Source organism: Protopterus annectens, chromosome 3.part1, assembly GCF_019279795.1.
Source record: "Protopterus annectens isolate FY-2018-M chromosome 3.part1, PAN1.0, whole genome shotgun sequence".
In the NCBI taxonomy this organism is placed as follows: domain Eukaryota; kingdom Metazoa; phylum Chordata; order Ceratodontiformes; family Protopteridae; genus Protopterus; species Protopterus annectens.
Genome location: NC_056732.1, coordinates 1,304,580,178 through 1,304,599,234, shown reverse-complemented (window position 1 = coordinate 1,304,599,234; position 19,057 = coordinate 1,304,580,178). Strand labels below are relative to the sequence as shown.

The 19,057-nt window shown below is 41.4% G+C and overlaps 1 protein-coding gene across 1 annotated transcript in view; it reads right to left on the bottom strand.

Annotated features, from left to right (window-relative positions):
* TMEM67 (transmembrane protein 67) overlaps positions 1–19,057 on the bottom strand; it is a 4,866,727-nt gene that overhangs the window by 1,538,152 nt on the left and 3,309,518 nt on the right. The window contains exon 16 of the mRNA XM_044066290.1: positions 11,606–11,692. Within this exon, the coding sequence (XP_043922225.1) occupies positions 11,606–11,692 (87 nt within the window). The remainder of the gene's footprint in view (positions 1–11,605; positions 11,693–19,057) is intronic.

Here is a 19,057-nt window from a genome sequence, read left to right as displayed (position 1 = left end):
TGTCTCCATCCCCCGTTTTTGCGATTACCCAGTCCATAGCTTAGGTTCTTCGTTTTAACTTGCAGTTTTCCATTCAGTCCACTAGATGGCAGCAAACTACAAGCTATAACCCTTGTGAATTAGATCACCTGTACTGGTAATTGTACAGTTCCCTACGCATAATTATTTTATACCACCTACAAGAACTCTTTTATGAACTCCCACTCCATGTCGGGAGTGTAGTTCTTGTTCCCTGTTCCACCACAACTTTCCCCCTAAAAAGGAAGAAACAAACTTACAATAATAAAATAATAGGTAGAAAAAGATTTCTCTGCTATAGTCAAACTGCAGTTACCTGCAAACTAGCGCTGTACTTGACTGATTGTTTCTCGGCATTTTACCTCTTCCTGTGTCTTCCCCGCTCTGTTCGCCCTACAGGCTCACTCCACTCCCTTACCCTGCCCCCTATTCCCACCCGCCCCCACTACCTCTGGACTTATACCTCCCACACCACACCCACCCCATCACAATCCCAATCAACAAAATCCTCCCCACCCACAATCAACCCAATCCCTCCTCCATACAACTTCACCCCCAATCTCAACACTAAACTCTTAACACCTTCTACATTCTTGCCTCCCAAAACCTGTACAAATACTCCCTCACTCACACACTTACCCAATTTAATACTATGCCTCCCAAACCAGCCTCAGTCTAACCCAGCTACTACTTCTCATCTCCCTATCCTATTTAAACTATCTCACCAGACCTCTCTATACTAATCATACTCCCCCATTTCACACAACTACTCCCCACTATAGACAAAATGCACATGCTACTAGTCTCACATGCCCTAGCCTCCTCCTCTTCAACACAACCATGCTCTTCCACTTCAGAGTCATATCAACCTCCAGCTCCACTACTCCCATTTTATTAGTTCAGTCTCAATAAAACCAACTATCCATAAATCACACCTTAAGCTACTTAAATACCTCTTCTCCCACATCCAGCACTCTATCTCTACCCTACTTTCAGGTGACATACACCCAAATCCTGGCCCCTCCCCCTCTCCTAACCCAACCTCCTCACCTCATCCTTCCCAATCAGCTGGCAAAACCCTCCATCTAATAGCTGTAAATGCTCAGAGCATCTGTAACAAAATCCCCAACCTCCATGCCTGGCTTCTCCATAATCAACCCGATATTCTGTGTCTATCTGAAACCTGGCTTAAGCCACATATAAAAGACTCCGAACAGGTTCCATCCAATTACTGTATTGTCATAAAGGACAGAACTCATAAAAAAGGGGGCGGTGTCGTCCTCCTCTACTCCTCATCCCTTGTAGTTACCCCCTACTCCAAGCCCATTCCAAAATTTGGTAATGCAGAAGTACTCCCAGTCCTCCTACACTTAAACAGAAGCTCATTTGCACTGTCACCCTTTACATCCCTCCTGGAGACAACATCCCAATCCTCGAAGACATTCTCTACTGGCTCTCTACCAATATCACAAATGAAACTATAATTTTGGGTGATGTTAATATCAATTAGGCAACAATCCAATCTCCAACCAACTCTCAAAACATTAACCTTTTATAACTTCACTCAACTTAAAAACTCGGTCACCAGACCACCCAAAGACCTCCTCTCTGAAGTACCCTAGATTGGATTCTAGTTTCTCACCCCCATTATATCACTAGCAGTGGAATCCTTCCTAACCCATTAGGTGACCATCTTCCCATTTTCACTCAACGCCTTCCCTCCTCCATACAACTATCCCACACATATTCCTCTTGCCGGAACCTAAAAACCTTTAACCCTAATGCATTCTCATATGCACTAAAAACAACTAACTGGAATCCATTAAGCACTCTATCCTTAGAGAGTGCTATTACCTATTTCAACACAACTTTCTTAAATGTTCTTGATTCCTTTGCCCCCAAGAAATTAAAACGCATAAAAAGCAATTCTGTCCCTTGGTTAACCAAGACTACCTTACTCACTATGCGGCTCCGTGACAAAGTCTGGAAACGCTATCACAATACTAAAACCACAGTCACCCTTAATGAATACAGATCCCTTCGCAACAAAGTAAAAAAAATTAATGTAACAGACCACAGATCCTATTACTCCACGCTCCAAGCCAATCATAACACCAATCCAAAAAAATTTTGGAATGGAATTTCATCTCTTCTCAACCTAGGGAAGAAAGAAAACTCCTGTCCTGACCCAAATGCCTCTGACTCAGACTTGGTTTCCCAGTTCAATTCATTCTTTATTGACTCCATAGCCAAACTAACGACATCCTTCACCAAAAATGCTGCAAACTCACAGCCATCCCAACTCTTCCCTCCCTCCTCTACAAAGTCTAGCCCTCAACCCCCCATTTCCATGAACCATATTCCCATCTCCACCTCTAACAAGGCTAGCACCCAACCCCCTCCCTTCTCTACGAACCCCATTCCCATCTCTACCATAAAAAAAAGTCTTCAAAAATTGAAGCCATGCTCCAATGCCCCCGATGAGATACCCTCCTACTTCCTAAAAATAGCTGCTGAAGCCATTGCTTTCCCTATTTGTATCTTAATCAATCGATCAATCTCTGAATGTTATGTTCCCCAGCTCTGGAAAAAAGCCTTCATCACTCCACTCCATAAAGGAGGCAACAACAATAATATCACAAACTTTCGGCCAATTGCTATTCTATCCCCACTATCAAAACTCCTTGAAAAATGTATTCACCAACAACTGCTACCCTATCTCTTAAAAAAACACCTTCTCTCTCTCACTCATCACGGATTCCGGCCAAGCCATAGCACCACTACTGCTCTCCTTTCCTTCTTAGAAACCATTAACAAGTCTCAGGACTCTGGCCACCTTGTATCCACCCTCCTCTTAGACCTCTCTAAAGCATGACACTATTTCTCAAAATCTTTTCCTCAATAAACTCTCCAAAATAAATCTATCCCACTCCTGCATCAAATGGTTCACCAGTTACCTAGAGAATAGACAACAGGCATTCAAATGGAAAAAAGCAACTTCACCTTTCCTACATACTCCTACTGGTGTACCCTGAAGGCTCAATTCAAGGTCCCCTACTGTTTAGTATTTTCATCAACTATTTCCATCAAGCCATCCCTAATGCCAGTCTTATCCAATATGCAGACGATTCTACCATGATCTGCTCTACCACATCTACTTCCTTATTAATAAAACTAACCCAGGATGCCTTCTCCTCAACTGAACAATGGATGCTACATAACCATCTTGCACTGAATGCAACCAAGACTAAGCTTATGATATTTTCCTCTAGTAAAACCATTATCCCAGATAAAGATTTATTCCTAATCACCAGCCAAAACAATACTCCCCTTGAAATTGTCTCCACTGCCAAGCTATTAGGAGTTATCCTTGATGACCAGTTAAAGTTTAACAGCCACATACAAGCAAATATCAAACAAACCCCCACAAAACTTGGTATGCTCTACCGTCACAACCGTTTCATCTCTTCCTCAACTAGGCTTGTTCTTGCTACCACTTATCTTATCCCTTCCCTCTTATATGGTGCCTCTATCTTTACTAACCTGCAATCACCCTCAAGTCAAAACTATCCTCCTGCTACTACAAAATCTCAAAATTTGTCACAGGCCACTGATCCACTACCCATCACTGCTTATCACTACATCAACTCAGTTGGCTTGAGCTACCTAATTTTCTTACCTATCTCCAACTCATCCAGGCACACAAACTCATCTTCACCCCCTCTCTTGGTCCCGCCCTTGCCTCTACCTTGCAAATGCATCTTCCTAACAGAGAGCTAAGATCTAACTTCCAAAATATAATTGAACTACACAAACCCACCCAGTTATCAGGCAAATATCTTCTGTCCTTCTCTCTTGCTCGCCACTGGAACTGTCTCCCACCCCTCCTCAGTACAACCAAAAGTCTCTCTGTCTTTAAAACATTCCTTCATACACAGCTAACTTCACAATGGGAATGCTCCTGTTCCCACCCCACATAGCCTCCTCAACTACTCTCAGTCCATTTTTTTTGCACCTGACATAACTCATAGTAAAAAACTTGCAAAAACTGAATACTGTACAATCTGCTGAATTGCTGATGTAAATAGTTTTTAATTAGATTTGTATTAATTTGCTTTCTCCAAATGCTAACTCTTTCTACTTTGTAACTCTGTGTTTTCTTTTTTTCTTTTAATTATCTCACATGTTTTGTAACTCATATGTTTTTGTATTCCTGTAATTTGTTAACACTTTATTTCTGGAGCTTTTCTTCCCAGGACTCCATTGAAAACGGGCTCCTTGTGGACCATCCTAGTAAACAAACTGCAAAATAAAAAAAATATATAAATAAAAGAGAATAAGGCCTAAATGCAGCTGCACTTGCAAGAAGGATCTCATCAGCTCCTCAAGATCAGATGCTTTTAGCCTGCCCACCAACTATCATGACTGAGTGGATGAAGCCACCAAAGGTTGCTTGGAGATTCGTTTAGGTGGCAAGGGATCCACCACTCACAGCTGAACTGGAGAAGCTCTGACTCAGGGCAGGAAAGGGGAAAACTCTGATGAAAACTCCAGTGGGGGGTGGAAGATGTAAAAGAGGAAGCCACATGCTCTAAGGGAGCTCCCTTCACCGAAATGGGTCTGGGGATACTGATAGCCAGAGAAGAAGCCTTGCCTGATGCAGGCACTGAAGGCAATTGGCTCTGAGGAGTCACAGCCAACACCGGTGCTGAGGCAGACCTCTTACAGTCCCCTTTAGCACATTTGGCGTCCTTAGATGTATGTTTGTGACTCTGATCTGATTTTTCCTTGGACAAAGAAGCTGAAGAGGAGGCACCCACTGGACGAAGGCCCTTAAGGACCAGCTTGGCTCTACTTTTGTTGACAGTCCAAGTAACAAACCCATCACAAATAGCACAGGTGAACTCCAGATGGACTGGCCCCCAAGCAACAGATGCACCAGTAGTGGGCATCTTTGCAAGGGGAGCTTGTGCCCACACACCACACACATTTTTTCAATCCTTTCAGGTCCACTGCTGCAAAGCAAAGGTAACAAACACTCCATCTAACTATCCTATGGCACTAAGGAAAAAACACACTAATAACTTTAACAAGCTACTACCTAACAATACTAAACACTATTAGCAACAGCTAAATACCTAGATAAATAAGCAGAAAAAAACCCACTCTAAAAGGTGGGAAAGCCTGAAATTAAACACACACACTAAGCAAAAAATACACCTATCCTACCAAACTACCTAACCTAAACCTACTAACACCTAGCTAGACTGATTTCCTGCAGGGTAGAAGAAAAGGGGGAAGAAAACAGTGCCAAAATTATTTTCAAAAGGATACAGTCCAATGGAGCCCCAACCGAGTTGCTATCCTGGAATGACAGCAAACTACATTTCAGGTATTCTTAGAAGAGTGAGAGATTGTGGGTAGCATAGCCGGCCTTAGGCATAGGCCAACTAGGCGGCCACCTAGGGCGCCACTTTAGTAGGGGCACTTTTCCAGTATTTATTTGGTGTAGGTAGACCAGGATGTGGGCACTGGGTGGTGTGGTGGGGGGTGCCATGGTGCCCTTTTGCCTAGGGCACCAGTTGACCTAAGGCCGCTCCTGGTGGGTAGGGGAGGCAGAGCCTGGAAAACTGAAGTTTTTAAGAAAATACGAGTTGAATCTAATAAGCCGTAAGCTAAAGCCAGATGGAAGTGATAACACTGGATCCTTTTTTTTTAAATTAATTAATTTATTTTTAATTTTTAGGACAAAGATGGCTGAAAGACGAGGGAAAAACCCTTAAACCAATATCCCTCAAGCAACAAAAGTTTAGGACTACAGCGGCAGAAGGGCCAAAAAAAAAAAAAAAAACAAGTTTAACATCTTATGGAAGGGGTTGAGAACATATCCAAGCAATATTTTTCATAATAGGAGAAGCAAGAGTACTGGATACAGAATTAACAGAATAATAAAAGCACTTTTAAAGAGGATGAGAAAAAGATACAAGAAAGTGCCCAACAAAATGTAAACCTGTAAAGAGGGCGGGTTTAACAGTTAACATTCTCAGGTTCTCAAAAGAAGCTAGTATTTTTAAACATACGGGTCTGGCAATGTCATCTTCTGAAGTATAAAACAACAGAAAACAGTCCCAAATCTATAAAAAGCTTTTCCATTCTGAAAGGGGAAATAGGATGGCATTAACCAAAACAATCAGCAGTCGATTGCTTTGATAAGGAAACAACTGCAGGATCAGAAGCAGTTTAAGAAAAAGGCAATTCAAGTGTCCAAAGTACTACGTATAACCTATCAGGCTTTTAAGAGGCATGTGGTTGACTGCTAGCTGTTAAAAAAAAAATCTAGAGCCGATAAAACACAGGGACAGCTTCAAGCCAAAGAAAATCTAGTTGTAATAAGCTGAGAGATAACGGATTTTAGTCTGTTCACACTGAAACAAATATTTAACTTTTCTATAGTTTTAGAAAAGAAAACTATACCAGAAGAAATTTGAAGAGGCACTTTCCTCCAAAATAGAATCTTCAACTAGAGGAGAGAAGGGTAAAGTGTGTTCACACTGAAACAAATATTTAACTTTTCTATAGTTTTAGAAAAGAAAACTATACCAGAAGAAATTTGAAGAGGCACTTTCCTCCAAAATAGAATCTTCAACTAGAGGAGAGAAGGGTGACTGTGCTATGGACAGATTAGTTTCCTCTGACTGATTTACCATTATATCTTGGCACCTCCCCTTTTTGTAGCACCTATAGCTAATAAGGACAGAGACTCGGTCATAGGTTCATAAGTGCTTACTAGGCTAACGACCACAAGGGCCTTTTTAAGACTAGCCATGCATCCCAAATCTTTGACAAGTTGTGATATCCTTGATAAGTGTAAGCATGGGCCTGGGAGATGAACCATTTACAGATTGCCTGTTTGCATTAGAGACATAGGTGCCAAACTAGAGATGAATTTCCAGTTTCCCATCCAATTGTCCAAGTTGCACTTCAACTGGGTTAGTGAGGAACTCTGCTTCTCCTGGATGGGGACCCTGTTCCATAGATGCTGTAGTCACTGGGACACATCCCTCTCTCTCCAATAGGACCTATTTATGTTACAGACGAGGTTTATGTCTTTAGAACGGGTAATTCTGGCACTGTTTGTTTTATGGATATGCAGGAGGTCCAGAGTAGGGTATGACAATGCCCTGTACGCCAGGCATAGATCTCCCCCTCAAAAGCCTGTAGGAGGCAGAATACAGGGGATAGGGCCTTGAGGCGGTCTAAATAGGACATATTACTTACACCCTGATTCTTTTAGTAAGGAACCTCTGTGGACATTCCAGTTGTTGGATATGCCTGGTTAGGTACATACCAAAGGTGGAACTGTACTCAATGATATGTCTGATGAATGCTGAATATAGTAGAACAATGACTTCCTTGGACTTAGATGCCATACCTTTGTTTTTAAGTTGTGCAACATAAAATGATTTCCTCACTACTGTAGACACAAGATGATCAAAGGCTAGATTACTATTTGTGTGTGTCCCTAAGTCCCTAACTAGTGGGTCAACTCTAAGGGGTGCGTTGTCAATATGATAGTTACCAGGGATGGGTGACTTCCCAAAGGATACTATTATACATTTCTTGGCATTTAGTTTTAGTCCATGCCTCTGACACCAGTTGTCTGTCTGTGTCAGCCTCTCCCTGAGAACATTTGTGTCAGTGTGAGATTCAATGAGGCAATCATCTGCAAATTTACAGAGACCACTGATATTGGTCTTGACTTCTAAGAAGTAAATAACAAAAAGGAGTAGTCGAAGGACTGATCCCTGAGGGACTCCACTTGTGACTGGACTCTTTATAGAGGTGGAATCCCCAATTCTAATTTCCTGAGTCTTGTCTGTGAACCAGCTGGCTATCCACCGGATAATATACAGGTCTGTACCTAACCACTTAAGTTTGCCAACAATGCCCAAGTGAGGTATTGTGTCAAATGCCTTGGCCAGGTCAAGGTTGGCAGTGTGAACGATTTTGCCCTCATGCATTGCTTTAGTGACCTTCTCAAAGAAGTCCACCAGGTTCAGTAGGCATGAGCTGCCCTTGACAAAACCAAACTGGGTTGGGTCCAGTGTGTGAAGGTTTACTATATCTCTATTGATCATCTCCATGATAATTCTTTCCAAGGCTTTACATATAAGACTAGTGAGATTTATGGGTCTGTAGTTTCCAGGGTCTGTAGATAGCCCACCTTTGTGCAGAGGGATTATTGCCTTTCTCCATTCTTGAGGCACAAAGCCTGTTTGGCGGTCACACAGTTCAACAGTAATTCCAGAGGCCCTGACAGGTCATGTTTCATGCTACTTACAAGGCATCCTGGGATACTGTCTGGGCCCACTGATGCAGTGTTCTTGGACTTGGAGAGAGCATTAAGGACCTGTTCTCCTAGTGATAGTAGGGGGAGGTAAATTTCATTATATTTCCTGAGGAAAGCATAGAGGCGGAGAGGGGAGTAAAGTTGGAGCTGAATTTATCAGCCTGGAGGTTGGCTATAGCTTCGGTCTCAGTATAGGTGGCTATATTTACAATGAGCTCTGCACACAATTGTGTATTGCCTTTGAGGTTGCGGGCATAGCTAAAGAATGCTTTGTGGTTATCCTTGGCTTGGCAGGCCAAACGTACCTCAAATTTGGTTTTGGTAGACTTTGTCCTCTGAGGCGTTTGTTTACTTTGAGGTGAGTGCTTTTATCCTGCTGGGTGCTGCACCTCCTAATTTTAGCCATGATTTTCTTCCTCCTGTTATACAGCTTATTGATTTTGTGATTCCACCAAGGTGGCTTGTTTTTTGAGTTACTTCAGTACTTCTTCCTGGTGAGTACAGCTGCCTCTATGCAGCTATTAACATGGTTGTACAGGCTTTCTGCGAACAGTTCTGCAGAGGCAGAAATGTTCTCAGGGTTTATGGGGGCTTAAATTTTTGCCAGGTTCTCACTTAATAGCAGGAGGTTAGCCTTAAAATAGTTCCTGAATATTCCCAGTTTAGCTGGGGGGTCCAGGTTTTATTTTTACTTCAAAGGAGACCATTCTGTGGTCTTACCAGGGAAGGTATTACAGTAGGGGGTGTGCAGCAGTCTCCCATATTAATGAGGACCAGATCCAGTATGACTGCACCCCTTGTTAGTGTACTGACTATCTGGTCCGGGGAAGTCTGTGTTTACAAAATCCAGGAATCTCTGTGCATGTATGCCTGGTGTTGTATAGGATTCCCAGTTAATACTGGGGGAATTATAGTCACCCATGAATATGGTATCGGGTTGGACGGTTAGTGTTTCTAATAAGTTTAAACACATGGTATAGGTTTCCTGGGTCACAGAGGGTGACCTACAGATTGCAAGGAAGTGGTAGTGGATTTTACCTATGGTGAATTGAACATGGACCATGTCCTCTGAAGCTGTTTGTTAGCCCTTATCTGGCAAGGGAGGACCACTATTGTTGGTCTCTGGGGAAGTAAAGGATAAAGGTTTACAGTTTAGCCAAGTTAGATGTTTGTTTCCTGGGGTAATACCCCTGCCACAGGTCAGTCTTTTTACAGGAAAGCAAAACCAATGAGGTATGTGACTATTTCTGTTCTGTCTCTACAACAGAGAAGACTTACTGGGATTACTAAATAACTGTGCATCAAATGTGTAGGATGGTAACTAGAGACAGTGCTCATCAAATTCATCCATAGTATCCCTCATAAGACATGAAACCTTATACAAGTATGCCAACTCATGGTTTTCCTCCTCTTCCTCAAAACCAGATGAAAACGATGGTATAGATTTCCTTAAACATTTTAGATGAAGCATGCCCTAAAGCACACTGCTTAGGATCAAATATGAAATGTGAAGCAGCCCTCTTCATCAAATCACAATATTTTCTTTCGATGTATTTCTAATCTATAAATACAGTAACCTCAAACATGGGGCAGAGGTACATGACCCTCGGATACCAGAATGTCAGGCATCCGGGTGGCAGAGTTCTGCTCTCAAAGTACAGTAGATGATATAGGACCGGGCAACTGCCCAACTAAAGTCCATTTCCTTCGCATACCCACCACAGCTTGGCACAGAATTGGGTACCTGGAGCCTGAAGTCCAGGGATAGAGTTTTCATTTCTATAATATTAAGAGTTTGTTTTTAATCTTACAGAATTTGCTAATTTTAACAGAAACAGCCTACTCCAATTCCATTTCCTTACACACTGACTCCTCCAAATAAATATGAATCATGGAGGGTTTAAAGGAAGTTGATTGTCTCTCTCAAAGAAGGCAGACAAGCCTCAACTCTGATGTAATCGGAGAGAAAGGGAGTGACCCCACTCTAAATAAAAAGGTCTAGTAGTACCTATGGGCTACTCCTCAGAAGGTTCAACCAACTTCATTAATTTCAGTCCTTAAACTTAGTGGAAACCCTCTACATTTCCTTTTTTCCTTAGTGTTTTCCTCATGTTTCAGGTTCTTGACTTTTTTAAAAAATATTTTTTTAAACACGAAGAGAAAAAGAAGAAAAAAGAAAAATCCAGCAACTTTCTATGTTCTCAAATTCTAATATATTCTTAGTTCTTCTAGCTAATGAGTTATTAAGTGAAGCACTGTATGCTCTTCCCCAGCAACAGCCACTGCAAATGAGCATTCCTTGGGGGAATACTTGACAGACACAAGAACACTTCCTGTTGACTTTCTCAGGGAATGCCATCCATTTATCACTCTTAAGATAATGTTTAGCATTTACTTTCACCAAGCTAATCCAAGTGAAAATGTTATTTAACATCACAGAAGAAATAGGTCTGAAGTTTGTTTGCTTTCATTTACAGCTGGACTGCCGTCTAATGGCCACAATGTGAGTGTGCAACCACATAGCCCCCAGGATTGTCTAGCCAAAAATATGGTATTTGTCCATTCTCACCTATATTCCAAAACACATATGCTTCCTATATCAATGTAATAACCTCTAAATAAATACTAAAATGTAACACTGATAACAGAATGTAACACTTGAAAGGACTTCACATATTTTTCTTCATATGTTAATCACTGCCTTCAGAACAATTTGCAACTATAGCTGGTTCTGCAAACTATTTCACTCATATTTCATAAAATTGTCCACGCTATCATGTGTGTCCAAAGTCCTGAGTGAGTTCAAGTAACAAAATATGCATCTCCAAACATTAAATTTTATGTAAAATAATTCCAAATCTAGTGACTTTGTTCTGAAGGGGTGAGTCAAACTATGAACACCACAAATACACATAATAGATTGCTGAACCTCTAAAACAGATGCAATCACAAACAGTTACACATTTAAAGTATTTTGTTCCTACTGAGATAGGGAATGCAAGCTCATGTAAGACCAGAAAGTTGTATTCCAAATGAAAACAGGAGATGGAATGAAATATAGCTTTGTAGGAACTGTTCTATGCTACATCGTGACAAATAATATCAAATGCTGTGTACTATTTCCAGAGACTTAGAAGTAATTTTCTACTAATTTGATACGACAGTTACATGATTTACACTCAACATGCACTGTACTGCATTTAGATCTGCTACTCTTATCACAGCATGCAAACATACCTTCAATCCAAAAGCGCATCCTACATATGTAATGAAAACTGTTTCTTCACTGCCTGAAGGCAACACAACAGATGCAAGCTGTGATCCCTGAGGGGAGGGAAAAACCTTTAGATTGCAACAAAAATTCACAGTCTTTAAATAATTACAGTAAAAACTAAAATGATGAAAGGCAAAAACAGGATATAAATTATCTGTAATATTTGAGTGCTGTAGTAACTGGCTCATCTGGTACACTTGCCTCTAATATCTAGCAGCCTTAAATTTTGCACAGACAGAAGTAAGAGTAATGACAGCTTGCAGGCCAATAAAAGGCAAATTATGATATGGTAGCTGCTGCAGTTTTTTTATTCCAAAGGTATCAATTTAAAATGTTATCTATATTTGTTTATGGCATACAAAATGACTTGTGCCACAGAGGTCAGAATATTCATTTTATAGTTAATAGCTCAGTACTGAGAACCTCTGCTGTACGACATGAGGGATTATGCTTGCTCAAGTGTTAGATGGTGGCCCCTGTGCTCCTTCTGGCTATTTTCTGAAATGACTCGTATGTAGAACAGAACCTAATTGTAACACATATCTGGTTCTCATCAGTATTTTCTTGCAAGATTCTTCTTATTCTTCATTCCTCCACAATGTGATTGCCAGTAAAAGGCTTAATGCCAATGCCACCAAAAATGTTCACTACAGGTTTACAAATGGTAAAACATTTCCTCCAAAGGACTTTCAAAAAGTACCTTATCTTGCCTGCAGACATCATTTTCTACTACATTCTGTCTCACTGTAAGCAAGTAAATAAACAATCATACAAATGAGCAAAAAATAACAGCAATGGTGTTAACAATAATATAATGACCAGAGACATGTACTTACCACAACCAAATATGCTTTAACAATTTTTGACTAACATCACTGCTGCAATATGATTCATTACGTATGAAATGACACCACAAAGCAGATGGCTGACTTTCAGAGCTTTAGGGCATCCTCGTGTGGACAACTTCCCATGCCATAGACATCAGCAGGATGCATAGTATAAAGGGACAGAGCATTTGCATACTCTTCACTTATTTTCTGTGAACTTTTTTTTTTTTCTGGAGGCTGCAAAGGTCACCAATAAACACGCTGTACATTAACACTTACTGGTGTATAGGCTTTTTTACCTGTTCTCAAGATGAATCTAAGAAAGAGGAGAAGATATAACCTTCCTAAATAGGAAAAAGTAACATTTCTTCCTTCAGGTATTATGCAAAATGGAATTATAATGGGGATGCTGGGAGAGAAGCTTATACAACAGGGGTGATCTAACTCAAACATCTAGAGTAATTGTAAATATAACTAAACAACCATGTTAAGTTTAAGCTGTTGAGATAGGCCTTCTGCCATTTGCTCTGCTGTGATATTGGAAAAAGATAAGCGCTTATTTTCAACTGTTTTCTGCACTTCTGTTTTACTGCATATCTGTTTAAGTTGTGCAACTGTTTTTAGTCTCTTTTTTTCTGTCTGTTAGAGCTGAATATCTGTTACTGTTTGTGGCATTTGGAGCTTGTAGTAAAATCTTTTATCTAAAGAGGCCTAGCTGTTTCTTTGTGGGAGGGAGAATCAATCTGGTATGATCTAGCTAGAAGCATTCCTACAACACTGTGATATTTTGATTGGATACGTTGGCTGGTTTCTATTTCTCTGCCTTTAATAGACAATATTTTAAACCAGTTTGTACTTGTTTGCTCAAGCAGTTCAAAGCTGCAGTGAAATAGGCCTTCTGCCATTTGCTCTGCTGTGATATTAGAAAAAGACAACTGCTTATTTTCAACTGTTTTCTGCACTTCTGTTTTATTGCATATCTGTTTAATCTGCAGAACTTTTTTTTTTAGATTCCCACCTACCCACCCAGCTGGTGTTGTGGCCTTAAAGCTTGGTGGCTTTGAGTTGCCCACCTCTAGTATAAAGTTGATATTAGACACTCCCCCATTCACATTACAACATCTCATTCTACTGTTTATAGTGAAAACTTTGTAAAGGCCCACCCCTTTAGCTTCTCAACCTTGAATTATCTTATTATCTTCTCTCTCCTCACTTTCTACTAACAAAAAAAAATGTACCTTTGCCTACTTCATTTTGCTGCTTGTGCTTAGGAGTTTAACTGCTGTATTTAGTTTGCCGTATTTATTACTGCTCGTCCGTAGCCTCATTAAATTAATGACAGTATTCTATGGAATTGCAGCTTTACTTTCACTGTCCGTTACTGTTGTGATTGTGAGCTACTGTTTTAAAGCAATCTACTGATTAACTATATTTCATTGCTATCTACTGCAATTCATTACTGTTTAATTGCATTTTACTACATTTCATTGCTGTTTAACTGTTTTTTCATACTGTGAGTTCCGTTTTGACTATAAGTGATTAATCTGTGCTACATTGTGAGTTTTTTTTTTTTTTATCATCGTATTTTTAAATCTTAAAATTGAGTAGCATAGTTTAGATACAGGTCTGCTGTATCCAGAGCTTCAGCTGCATGGTTTTAACCTGTTTTGAGGTATTCCAGCTAAAACAGAATAAATCCAATTCAGATACAAACAAAAACAGCATACAGCTCCGGAACCACCAATAAGTGCTTCACCACTCGCCAGCAAAAAAACAAATCTATTGCAACAAAACTGAAAACCTATGACAATAATATTGTTGAATCTGTTAATACAAGTTAAGCACTTTCACCCAATGCAAAATAACGCTTACCTTGTATTAACAGATTCAACAATATTATTGTCATAAGTTTTCAGTTTTGTTGCAATAGATTTGTTTTTTTTTTGCTGGCGAGTGGTGAAGCACTTATTGGTGGCTCCAGAGAGGTATTCCAGCTACAAATTTTCCCTTAGTAGCACTTGTGTTATCATCTAGTAGTTCTACTCTGACATTCCTCCATTTACCCTCCTAGCTCTTTCAGTTTTTGACAAATATGGATGGACAATTTCTTACATTTTCTCCTACCAGTCTGGCTGATATGGGCATCCTGAGACACTGTAGCAAATGCCTCATGTACATGGACAAACCTCTACCGCCACACAGGAACACAATTTGTGAGAGATGCAATTACATCAAGCACCTAGTGTCATTGTTCTCTCCCCCACAAACCAGTATACCTGGCACTGAGAAGGTTGGCAACACAAACACCACACCTCAAACATCACCCACACCTACACAACACACCCCTCATATGCGGAGGTCATCAACAAAAGTATACCCAAACAAAAGAGACCTCCAAGGCATAAGTGCTCACAAATTCCACTGCCCACCACATCAGACATAGTCCACATACCAGTGTCTCACAGCCACTAAGGCCTAAACATTAACCCAACATATTAGTCATAGGGGACTACACTGCAAGACACACAGATGTGCCCCTCACCAGGCTGGATAAGGAGAAATTCACGGTTAGCTGTTTGTCGGGTGCCAGAATCCATAATATCATCAATGCACTCATCCCTCAACAGGTATTGTTATGACTCTGTCACAGTCCGTGTTGGAGTGAATGACTTGAGACGTACCTCCCTGGACTACATGAAGACAGACATAATCAAGGTCACTGAATGCGTGTCCCAGGCAGGTATGTTCCTAGCTTTAAGCAGCATTCCACATTCACCCAGAATGATGGCTCAATAAAAACAGAAAATGATTCACCAACAATTGGCTTAGTTTCTGGTGTCATTCCAAGGGCATCCAGTACCTGACAGTCTGGGATGACATGATTGACAAACCTCGATGCTTTGCCAGAGATGGTCTGCATCTGTCTCTCTTGGGCTTCAAGCTCCTGGCAAAGGCTCTTGCCTGCCCCACAGTGCCTTTTTTAGGCAATGCCATGATGTCAAAGCTACCAACATGAAAATTTCATCAAAATGTAAATTAAAAGTACAGTTTTGTACCTACCATAAATGTAGATGTCCGAACAGGATAGCATCTGCAGTCCTAACAAATGGGTTGTCCTGTCGTCAGGCAGCCCTTCAGTCGGCCGGATTCCAAAGTCTGGGTCTGGCCTCGGCTGGTGTTGCACTTCACCCGACATCATCTCTGCTGGTCTTCGGGTATAAAGGCATCAGCCGACGCCATTTTCCTCAGTGTTTCTTGCACAAGATGCCAGTTGCCCTCTTGGAAAACTAAATTTTGGGTAAATGCCAATGTTTCCAAAAAAAATAGTAGGCAAACACAAAAAATAAGTATGTATGTACATATATACAAACAAATACACCATAAGAGATCCCCCCTAGCTAGCTATTAGGAGGGTAAATACCCTAGGAGTACCACAGAGGGGAAGGAGGGTGGGTAATCCTGACTGCAGATGCTAAACTGTTCGGACATCTACATTTATGGTAGGTACAAAACTGTACTATGTCCTTCAAGGATGCATCTGCAGTCCTAACAAATGGGTAGAATACCATAGCCAAACTAGGGGAGGAGGAAGAAGAATTATGGTGTAGTTAGGATCCCTTGCAATACAGCAGTGGCAAACCCTGCTCGGGATCTAGAGTATAGAGGTAAGTTGTAATGCTTGGCAAATGTATGCACGGAGGTCCAAGTAGCCGCCTCAATAATGTCCTTGGTAGCCACTCCTCGTAAGAAAGCTGTGGTAGTGGCTGTAGCCCTTGTAGAGTGAGGTCTTATGTTCTGTGGAATTTGCTTTCCATGGTAGGAGTAACAGAATCTTATGCAATTTCCTATCCACTTGGAGATTGTCTGTTTGGAAATTGCTTTTCCTTCCCTTCCTGTTGCATAAGCTACTAGAAGCTGGTCAGTTTTTCTATTGCCCTTGGTTCTATCCAGGTAGTAGCGCAACTGTCTATGTACATCCAAGGTATGCAGCAGTCTTCCCCCCCTGTTCTGTGGATTGGGAAAGAAGGTAGGTAGGTGGATTGCCTGGTTTAGAGACACTCTGGATACCACCTTAGGCATAAATGTAGGATTAGTTCTCATGGACACTCTATCTCGATGGAAGATAAGGAAGGGTTGTACTGCCATTAAGGCCTGTAGTTCCGAAACCCTTCTTGCTGAAGTAATTGCCAGTAGGAAAGCAGTTTTCCAGGATAGGTGTTGAAGATCTGCTGTTGCTGCTGGTTCAAATGGAGGGAGTGTCAATTTTTCTAGCACAAAGTTCAAGTCCCATGCTGGTAATGGTGGTTTCCTAGGAGGTTTTACATTCTTGATTCCTCTGAGGAACTGCCTGAGTAGAGGATGTGAGAAGACAGGAGGATCGAAGCTGTATTCTGCAGAAATAGCTGATGCATATATTTTGATGGAGGAATAGGACAGGCCTGTATGGAGAAGCTCTGCCAAGTACTCCAGGATGTTAGCAATATCTATTTTGGACACATCTTTTCCTCTTTCAGTACTCCAAATGACAAACCTTTTCCATTTTCCTGCATAGTTCCTTCTTGTTGAAGGTCTGCGGGCCTCAAGGATAATGTCTTTAACCCTTTGGGATAAATCTGGGTTAGTTGCTGTTATGTAATGTTCCAGGCCGTCAGTTGCAGAGTTTTTAGGTTTGGATGCATGATGTTGTAGTCGTTCTGAGTTAACATCAAAGGCATCAGGGGTAGTGTCCACGTTCTCCCGAGACATGCTCCTCAGCAATGGATACCAGTGTTGTCTTGGCCAATTTGGAGCTATCAGAATTATCCTTGGACGTTCCTCTTTGATTTTCAGTAGTACCTTGTGTATCAAAGGAAGAGGTGGAAATGCATATGCTGTCAGGCCTTTCCAACTGAAGGATAGAGAGTCCACCTTCCATGCAAGTGGGTGGCATGTCCTTGTGCAGAATTTCTTGAGCTGGTGATTGAGTGGGGATGCGAATAGGTCTATTTGTGGCATTCCCCATTTCTTTGTGATGGCCTTGAAGATGTCCGGGTGTAGCATCCATTCGTGAGCATCCAAGGTAGTTCTGCTTAGCATGTCTGCTAGGATGTTTTCTTTTCCCGGTACAAATATTGCCTGTAACTGGATGTTGTAGCTCAGAGCCATATTCCATAGGTCCAGAGTCATTCGGCATAGGGGGTATGAATGAGTGCCTCCCTGTTTGTTGATGTACCACATGACTGTGGTGTTGTCTGTCCTTATCATTAAATGGCCTTCTTTGAGGAATGGTCTGAAATTCTGGATTGCTAGTTTTACTGCCAGCATTTCTTTTGATTTATGTGCAGGTGCAGCTGGTCTGGAGTCCATAATCCTTGTATGCATTTGTCCAGCATGTGTGCCCCCCAACCTAGGTCTGAGGCGTCCGTTGTGATGGTTTGGCTTGCTTGCAATTTGTGGAAGGGCAAGCCTGGGTTTGACTGGCATGCTTGAGCCCACCATAGGAACTCTTGTTTCAGGCATGGGATTAGTGGTATTTCGGTTTCTAAGCTGTGCCTGTGTTGAGACCATAAATTCTTTAGGTACCACTGTAGCTTTCTCATATGCAGTCTGGCATGGGGGACCAGGATTATGCATGATGCCATGAAGCCCAAGGCCTGCAGTACTTTCCTTGCTGTTAGTTTGTTCTGCTTTGTTAATGCCAAGAAGTAAAGAGGAGTTGTTCTTGTTTTTCTGCAGTTAGGAATGCCATCTGTTTTACTGTGTCCAATTCTGCACCCAAGAATGTTCTTGTTTGGGATGGTATCAGTCTTGACTTTTTAAATTGACTGTGTATCCCAGGGCTTGTAGTAAGCAAATGACTCTTTGTAAGTCTTTTGTCAGCTTGCTTTTGTTGTCCGCTTGTATCAGGCAGTCCTCCAGGTATGGATAAATTTGGATTCCTGTAGCCTGCAATGAGCGATTACTGATGCCAGGCATTTTGTGAATACTCTGGGCAGTAGATAAGCCAAAGGGCAATGCTGAGAATTGATAATGCTCTGATCCTGCAAGAAATCTGAGGTATCTTCTGCAATTTGGTCGTATGGGGACGTGCAGGTATGCCTCCTTGAGATCTAGAGTTACCAGCCAACACTCCTTGCCCAGCATGGGAAGAAGTTGCTGTAGGGTCAGCATTTTGAATTTTGGAACAATGATGAATGTGTTTAAGGCGGACAGGTCGAGAATAGGTCTCCAACTTTTCTCTTTTCTTGGTACTAGGAAGAGTCTGGAGTAGAATCCTTTGCCCTGTTCTGTAAGTGGTACCCTTTCCACAGCTCTCATCTTTGTTAATTGAGCTATCTGTTTTAGAGCTTCTGTTTTTTGATTTGGAGGTAGGTTTGGCATTCCTCTTTTTACTGGTAAGGTGTGGAAATGAAACCTGTAGCCTTGGTCTATAGTTTGCAAAATCCACTTGTCTCTTGTGATATAGTGCCAATTTTTTGAAAATAAGGCAAACTTTCCGCCTAAGGGTGCTGCTATTTGTTCCCTGGTAGGTGGTGTCAGAGCCAAGTCACTGTGATTGTCCTGTTGCAGTGGCAGTGGTTGTGTCTGTGCCTCGTTGGTTATTGCCTT